The following is an 8,848-nucleotide window of genomic DNA, read 5'->3' as shown; positions in this document are numbered from 1 at the left end:
CCACAGGTGCCTTCCTACCCCCACGATTATGTGATTCTGTGACTCTAAATATTCTGACAAGGCAGGAGCTGGAATTTCTTCTGACAGATACATTTGCCAGAAAATGCTGATTCTGCAGAATTAAACCCATCTGTGGCTACACAGTTTGTCAAACCTGCTTGTTTCATGCTGGCTCACCAGCCATCTCCTCCATTCCCAGGCTTCCTTGACAGCCAACTTCACATGGTTCCTCCCCCAATGCCTTCCCTGCTTATCATTTCCTAGACAACTTAGCTATTCCTGTGAGGCCTACTGAACCTGGGACACTCCAACAAACCTTGCTGGCAGACTGCCCTAAGCTCTGAAGACTCATCTTGCCAAGCAGCCCAGGCTGACCCATGGCACCCCAGCCGCTCAGCCTTTTACCTTCAAGCTTCCCAATCTTGTATGTCTAATCCCCTTTAGGTAAACAGCTCAGGAAATTGGTGCCCTACATGCTTGGGTCTTGCATGCAGGGGGCTTGTGCATGCAGGGGGTCTTACATGCAGCAGATCCATGCATGAAGGGAGTCCTGCACACTGCGGCTTGCACATGCAGGGCATGTGTGCATACAGGGTGTGCATGTGTGAATGTACGGAGGGGGTGGGGGTGGGGGTGGGTGTGTGCTCAGGGACTCTGTGAACGAAGATGCATGGAGGAGGGGAGGGAGACATGAACTCAGCAGGCCCTCGTGGGTGAAGGGAATCACAGATGCAGGTGGTTGCACTTAAAGAGGGCTGTATGGGAGTGGAGTCCGGCATGCAGGGAGCCCTCCTGCTGTCTCTTCCCTTAGGGAAATAGAGGGGACCAGAAAGGGGGATGGAAAAAGCCTTTGGGGCAGGGCCAGGGGAGAGCTGACCCTGCTCCCACAGGTCTCCTCGCTCCTCAGCAGGCCACGCGTCGGCGCGCCGAGACGCAAACCTCCTTCTCCGCTTCCCGGCCCCCGCTCTCCGGAGCGGAGAACCGAAACTAGGCGGTGCCGGGGAGGCGGTGGGGGAAGGCGGCGCGCGGCGCGGGCCGGCCCGCTGGGCGGGGCGGGTGGCCTTTCCCCACCGCCGGCGCTCGGCCCTGCCGCCAGCCCTGCGCATCTCGCTGGCCCCGCTGTCGCACCATGAAGGCGCTCCTGTTCGCTGTGCTGGCTGCGGTGCTGTGCGTGGAGAGAGGTAAGGGGGGCGATCCCCCCTCCTCCCGGCCACCATCACCTCTCCCCGAGGGTCCCCCCAGTCTCTCCCCCCAGCCCTGGGTTTGGGAGTAAATTCGGGAGGTGGTGGTGCTGCGTCTTTCAGGGTGGGCTCTGGAAGTTGGAGGTTTGCAGGGGGGTGGGGTGAGGGTTGCAGAGGGGCTGGGGAGACAGAGCTGAGCCGTGCCGGGGTTTGGCGGGGAGGTGGAGGGGTGTCTTTCCAAGACCTGCCTCACAGCAGTGTCCCTCTTGAAGCAGGAACTTCAGGGCTTCTGCCCTTGTATGTACAGGTGTGCATCTTCAGCTGTCCATCTAGATATTTTGGAGCTTTTTCCAGTTGCAGCTCGAACAAAGAGCAGGGCCGGCTCCGCTCCCCCATACGGCGCAGCGAGCCGGGATAACGGCGCCGAGATGGGCTGAGATGCAGCTGAGGGGAAGGAGGGTGGAGGGGAGATGGAGCCCAGCCCTGGCAATGGCTGATAGAGCAAAGTCTGGGCAGAGCCACTTGTGATCCTGGCTCCTGCTGCCCCCCCAGGATCCTTCGGGGCAGGCTACAGTGGCCAGCGTGTAGGGAGGTGACCCCCAAGGGACCATGCCCTGTGGAGCAGATCTTGGGGCTGCCGTTGAAGCTGGGGAGGATACCTGCGCTTCCTGTTGCTGGGTATTAAACTGCAAGTTGTTGAAGTCGCAGGGTCTGCAATCCCCGCCTTCCCGACGACTCCATTTCTGACTATCCGAACTCCACGGGGCTGTGCAAAACCCCATATTGTTTCCATATGTCGATGCTTGGAGAAGCCAAACAAAGAGCAAACAGGAGAGTTCTGGGCCCTCTGAGCCCCTCCTTAGGAAACACGGGCCCGCCTTGTCTCCTGAGGACACCGGTGAGAAGAAACTAGTTGTTTGCTACCCTTCCTGAGCCCCCCTCCCAGTGGGGTCTGGGAAGCAACTGGCAGTTCAAGCATGGGTCTCCGTCAGAACCCAGCTGGCATGTGTTCAGTTCCAGCTGGGAGGATGGGCTGTCTAGGCCAAGGCAGAAAGGGGTTTCACTTTCCCCCCCCCAACTAGAAAAAGAAAAAAAGCTGAAAGCTTTAAAGTAAGTTCGTAGCAGGGCAAAAGAGTTTGTTGCAGGTAGCTTTATCCTTAAACGCTTCCAGCACATCCAAGAAGTCTTTTGCAGAAAAGCTTTACCCCCTGCTCAAAGTGCCCTGAAGATCTGGCATGTGGTGTAAAAGGGTATTGTTGAAGAGCAATGGAAAAGGAAAGAGCGTTTGGCATAGAGACCGAATGGAAGAGCTGCCGAAGCAACAGCATTTTTCACTGGTGCTGCTGAGCTTCAGAGCGGGCTTTTAAAGGCTTTTTTCTTTTTCCTCCATAGTGCTCTTTGCAAGAATAGATTCAACCTCTTATCTGAGGAATTCCCCCAAATGATCCACTCTGTTTTGGGAGCTCTTTGTTCCTCAGAAGGGCTGAGCAGCAAGCAAACAAACACGTAAATTCTTTCTGCGGAAGAACTCTGCATTTTGAACTCTGCATTTTCTAGTTGGTGAAAATGAGGCTTCCCTGTTGCATTGTTCAGTCTTGGGCTTTTTTTTTTTCTTCTATTTATTTTTTTGGTAGCCTTGAGTGGCAACTCTTTGGTCTGTCTCCAGCTGCGTAAAATATTTCTGCACCCATCTTGTGCCTTTTGTCTAAAACACTCAGCCTGCTTGCCCTCTTCACTCTGCAGTGATTTAGTTATGTGTCTGCTGGGGCAGAAAGTAGCACTAGTTATGGCTGCATATTTCCTCTCTTAAACTATGTTGAAAGACATGCCTCTCCTGGAAAAAAATTTAGTCTATATTCAGACAAAGGGTGGTATGTAGGTGTGAAAAAGAGAAACATGGGGACAGGTAGGAGGTGCTGTGATAAGAGCATAGATTTAGTCATGTGGCAGAGAATTTAATGCCTAAAGGCACTTTTATGTGTGCGTACAAATATTTCTGATGTGTTTCTATCTGGAACCTCTAAGCCTTAATGAATAGCGCTGCACCACTCGACTCGTGAATTCACCATAGTGAGCAGGTGCATATGGAGACATATGTTCTACCATTATGCCCACAGGAAGCCTATAATGCACTTCATTCCTGGTTGCAGATGGTTCCTGTGAAATGGCGTGAGTCAGTTTGCCTCCTCACTTTGCCCTTAGGGTGGTTGCAAGGAGGAGGGTTTGGGAGAGGTCACCTAAGACTTGAGAGCAGAAGCATGCTGGGGTCAAGGGAGCAGGAGAGAGCTGGGCTTCATTCTGAGGTCCCAGGCTGAGTTTTGGCCAATGGGGCCAAAAATGCCACCCATTGAAATTTTCTGAGGGCTCAGCAAGGGATGATGACAGCCTGTAGGGTCAATGGCTGGCTCCGTCCTCCTCCCCCTCTCCTAGATCCAGAAGCAAGGTCCACTGATGAATCTCTCCTGGGGTTTTTGACTCAACTGGTGGCCCTGTAATCCTGGGTGCTGTGTGTAGGTTGTGGCTTCTGCGTTGGCATGCTCAGATAACTCTGTTTTGTTGCAAGGATCGTTGGCAGACTGGTGATGGTTACAGAGTGTATGAGACAGTCCAGGAAATTCTTGCTTAGGGGATTGTGGTGTTGGCTTTGTCTCCAAAGCAGAGTCATCTCACAGTCCTGATGTGACATTCAGGATTTCCCACTAACCCACTTTAATCCTTTTCCCTGAGATTATAGTTTTGTTTTCTTCCACTGCCTTGGCCATGGCTGCTCAAAAGTAAATTGTCAGAGCACAATTGTTATTTTATCTCAATTTCCCTGTAAAAAGCTTTTATTTTCCTGAGAGAAACAGGACTGAGAAGAACCTCAGGAGGTCATGCAGTCCCGTGGCAAAGTAGGACAGCTGATGACCAATATTTGTCCAACTTGTCCTTCTGAATACTCCGTGACAGGGACTGCTGAGCCTCAGCAAGCTCTCCCAGGGCTTCACCGACTTCACTTCCCTAGGAAGTGGTGGTGTGGGGCTGAAAGAGTTAGGAGGAGGAATGATGCTGCCTTGCACTTCCCATCCTGAATCAGCCCCTGCTCCATTTTGCATCCTGTAAACACAGGAGAGAAAGGCAGCGCCTCATGGAAGGGCTTGCCTTCTGAGTGCTCAAAAAATCAGAGCCTATGAAACATTAGGAGCAGACCTGATCTGTCTGCATATGTAGGTCAACAATTGCAGTGTGGATGTGATGTTTTTGTTGTGAAATACAGAGAAGATCATTTGTCCACTGCAAAGTGCATATGTCCCTGCTGAGTCAATGGTCCAGGCTCCTTCTGCAATCATTTCCCACCACTGCTGTTTTTCCAATCTTTCCTTGTTCTTGGGCAGATCTGAAGGATGAGGGATGGGAGCTAACTGGTGCAGTCCATTCTGCTGGTGTAGGGTAGACCATTTTAGGGGACCTGCCATGGAGGAAGGCATGTTTTTTTTGCTATCTTCCTGCTCCACATTAAAAAGGTTGGTTGTGTATGCTGCTTTCATAGTGCTATGACTCCTTGGGTAGGACTTGCAGGTCTCGCTGCTGTGATGGGCTTGCTCTAGCTGAGAAACTGTTTCCACTATTTGTTCTAGCTCAAGTGTAGCCTGAGCTTTGTGCCCTCCTGCCAAAGGCAGGTCACAGAAAGTTTGAATCCATGGTCAGGCCTGGAGCATTTCCCTTCAAATGTCCGCAGTAGCTGAGCTAAATAAACCCAAATCTCCGGCTTCGGACTGTAGACCTGAACTTTTCTCTGTTATTTAGTTTCTAGTTGGTAGCTGGAGCTTGAACCCACTCTTGGTGCAAAGAGGAGCATGCAATAAAGTACCAGGCTGACCTGTGGTTGTATTGAGGCTTCAGCTGACAGCTGATCCTGCCAAGAGCTCAAAACGTAGCACTTATGCTTGAACCCTTTACTTGGCCAATTTTGGGGGGCAAAAGCCTATTGCAGATCGATACAGATGGAATAGCAAGCGTGTCTGCGGCCAGATGTGGTGCATGCCATGTGTCAGAGGTGGGGACCACCAAGCGGGGAGGTCTCCTCACCAGCCCCTAACTGAGCTGTGCCTTTCCCTTGCAGCCCACACGCTCATCTGCTTTTCGTGCTCGGATGCATCCTCCAACTGGGCCTGCCTGAAGCCTGTCAAGTGTGGGGACAATGAAAAGCACTGTGTGACGACGTATGTCGGAGTGGGAATCGGTGAGTGGTGACAGGACCTTCTTCTGCCCCTCTTGGCTGCTCTCCTGGGTCACCTGCTGAGCTGCAGGAAGGCTTTCCTTCCTTTGGCTGGAAAAAGGGGAAAGTTCTGCTTAGCAGCTGAGTGTCAGACCATCCCAAGGGAATTTTATGAGGGATGTGGTGCCAAATGGAGTCACGTTAAAGCCCATGTGCCTGCATTGACGCTGTGAGTCCGAGGGGAATTTTGGCGTGGGGGTGGGGAGGTTGCTGATGAATAAGTGAAAGCGTGGAGGGTCCTGCAGGCTTCCTTTGTAGGAAAGCTCCAGGGTTGCCCTTCGTGCTTTTGTCCTGTGTTCTGGTTGTCCATCCCTGAGCCCCTCCGTGGATGAGGTGGGATTCCTGGGAAGGGAGGTTTGCAGGTTTCCTCCCTAAGTGCCAGGAAAAATCTGGGGGGCGGGGTCTGTACTTCGCGGCTGCAGCTCCTAAGGAAGCAGGCTGCTCTGGCAGGTCTCCTGGCACCGTTGCAGACACCAGAACCCAGCCTGGCTTGCCTTGCTCTCCCTTGCCAGAGGGAGGAGTGTTGCCTGCTTGAGTTGCACGGTCCGTAACGTGGGCAGGTCGTGCATGCACAAATGGAGGCCTGGAGGTTTTATAATCCTGTTTTCTTAGCACAGTGCTAGTGTTTTCGTATTTCCTGCTGCTAAATGTGTGCCGTGCCTCTCTCACAGCTGACGCTCAAAATGCAGCCTCCACTCATGAGTGCCTCCCTGGTGCTCTGTGTGCCCCGTGCTCCCTGTCTCGCTCAAGGAGTCCCAGGGTCAAGCTTGAGTAGGATTTTTAAGATTCTCCACTGGAGCCGTAGCGGGAAACTTTGGCTGACAGCCTAGGAGGGGTGTCCCTGGGGTGTTGCATGGTCTTTAGAGTCTGTGTGGGAGGTTGTCGTGGGTGTTCCTTGAGATATGCGGGCTGGCTGAGATTGCTGTTGCAGCCTGACGCCGAGAAGGACTTCATCCTCTTTGTTCCACCTGTGGTGCTTTTGCTATTTCAGTGCTGTTATTTCCTTTGCAGAACAGGTGATCAGAAAGCCAAGAAATATTATAAACCTGTCTCCTTTTTGCTTTTCCTCCTTTCCTCCTGCCCCAATCTCAATTCAGGTGGCAGGTCTGGCCAGTCCATCTCCAAAGGATGCTCTCCCATTTGCCCCAGCGCCGGGATTAACCTTGGCATAGCGGCTGCCTCCGTTTACTGCTGCGACTCCTTCCTCTGCAACATCAGCGGTTCCAGCAACGTGAAAGCCAGCTACGCGGTCCTGGCCTTGGGGGTCCTCGTTAGCTTCATCTACGTCCTCAGGGCTCGCGAGTGATGGGGCTGGCCAAGGAAGAGCCGTCTTCCATGGGCTGTCACAGGTCTAATTAGCCAATATCTTCTCTGTCGCTGTCTGCAAGGAGATCCTCTACTTCTCAGCAGGCTTCCAAGGTGGTTGTTTCCCAGACTTTATGCTCTTCCAGCATTGGAGACCTGGGCGGTTTGGCCAAGCTGTTCTCCTGTGGACATACCCCACTGCATTCTCACACCTCCTTGTCAAAGGTGGATTGTTTTGGAAGGGTTTCTGCTTTTATACCTAATACCTCCCACCCCTCGTTTCTAAGGTTGGTTAAAACAAGGCTGGGACTCGCCGAGAACCGATTAACCCCAGATACCACACCACCCGGTCAAGTGTTCAGACGTTCCTGCCTCTCACCTCCATGGAGGTGCCTGGCATCGGTGTGCCCCCAGCACATGGGCGGTCCGGGCATTGGGAATGCATGACCCAAAGGGAGACACATTCCTGGCCCCTGCAGCTGCAGTCTCTTTTTATAAAATCATTTTGTTTCTTCTGATCCTGGGCTGACTTTTCTGGAAAACAAATGACGTGTACCTTGTCCCTCCAAGCTCTGTAAGTGCCAGACCTGAATAAACATGCTCCTGTTGTTACCTGAGATGGGACGTGTGCTGTGTGTTTCCTTGCTTCAGACAGAGAGATTAGAAACGCTCTTAGAAGAAACCCAAATATTATGCCTGGCACAAGGTCCTTTTACCCTCTCAAGCAGCTTTTGAGTGCTTCTTCTCAGCATTCCTTCCAGTTCACCTCTGAGCAGCAAGTCCATCTTCTCCCCGTCCCTGTCCTTTCTGACAAACGCCCATGGGCCAGCTTGTTCCACCTCTCTTGGGAATTGCGTTTTCCAGGTGCATTTTAATGAAAAAATGCCAGTTTTTGGGGTCTGAGTCAACCCCGTTACTCTAATGAAGCAAACACACTGGGAACAGGACCTCTAAAAATTAGCCTGCATGTTTCAAAGACTTCATGCCTCGATGTCCCCACTTTGGACTTGTGATGGTGATAGACAATAACATCGGTACCTAAATGTTCCAGGGCAACAAGTCTGTTTGCAAAATTTAGTGAAGTCAGAGGCAAGAATATCAATACTCGGATCTCTAGGTTCAACGTGCAATACCTGGCTGATGGTGCACATGGACTGCAGAAGGTGACTTCACCACCAAACCTGCCATTCCTGCTGTCCTTCAAATCCGAGGATCTTCCCAGGTCTTTTGGCAGCATTGCTTCTGGAAGTTCCTGGCCATCCCATGGGAGACGTGTCCTTCTGCTATCTCTGCGTCCTGCTGGTTTCCTACCTGCTTTGCCTACCTGCGGACCTGGTAGATACAAAACAAGTCAAAATTGAGCCTTAAGCTGTCAGGTGAAAGCTTGCTGTCACTTCCATTAACTGATCAGAGGTACACTGGGCTTTTTTTCTTTTCTAGGAGCAAAAACCAGGTGCAGCATTGGCACTCTTTAGCCATGCCCTCCATGTACGTGGTTCTGTTTTGTGTCACCAAACAAAAGCCACTCAAGCTACACGTACTATACAGTCATACCTCTATCCCCATGTAAATGAATGATAAACAACTTCTTTTGAAAGGTGGTGTGCAGATGTACAGAAATATTTGCAACAAAAGTGGTTACATGTTTTTTCCTCCTCCTTCTCCCCATCTTTTAATTAAAATGACACAGATGCTAATGACAGCCTTTACAACAGGAGGAACTGGTCGTTGGGACATGACCCGCAATTAGGTGATGAGTTTGGTGAGAATGCAACCTTTGTCTCGTTGCTCCTCAGATGTGCCTTCCTCTGGTTAATGCATCCTCCCTCGCCTGCTGGGACCTGCTGGGACCACAGGGCTCGAGGTGCACCACGAAATTCTGCTATGCATGTATAGCACAGGGAAAATCAGGGGAAAAAAATATTAGAAATGGGGTAAATACTCCCTAGCTTCCCTGTGCCTGAGCCTGCCTCCCAAGAGGGTTAGAAACCTTGTTTGCAGGGTTAATTTCTTCCTCGCCACTTGCTGTGAGTAGATGTTTTAGTGAGACCAAGGCGGCACCCAGAGTACTCTACCTTGCAAGTGATGGGGCTGTAACTCTTTT

The 8,848-nt window shown here is 51.6% G+C and overlaps 1 protein-coding gene across 1 annotated transcript; it reads left to right on the top strand.

Annotated features, from left to right (window-relative positions):
- Nucleotides 1-1,039: 1,039 nt before the first annotated feature.
- On the top strand, nucleotides 1,040-7,361 carry LOC142053805 (lymphocyte antigen 6E). The gene is made up of 3 exons (XM_075085943.1): nucleotides 1,040-1,181; nucleotides 5,284-5,403; nucleotides 6,537-7,361. Exons 1-3 carry the CDS (start codon nucleotides 1,130-1,132, stop codon nucleotides 6,743-6,745), a joined length of 381 nt encoding a protein of 126 aa, XP_074942044.1. The 5' UTR covers nucleotides 1,040-1,129; the 3' UTR covers nucleotides 6,746-7,361.
- The last annotated feature ends 1,487 nt before the right edge of the window (nucleotides 7,362-8,848 follow it).

Source organism: Phalacrocorax aristotelis, chromosome 2 (genome assembly GCF_949628215.1).
Source record: "Phalacrocorax aristotelis chromosome 2, bGulAri2.1, whole genome shotgun sequence".
NCBI classification, from domain to species: domain Eukaryota; kingdom Metazoa; phylum Chordata; class Aves; order Suliformes; family Phalacrocoracidae; genus Phalacrocorax; species Phalacrocorax aristotelis.
This window is presented reverse-complemented; position numbering and strand designations above follow the sequence as displayed.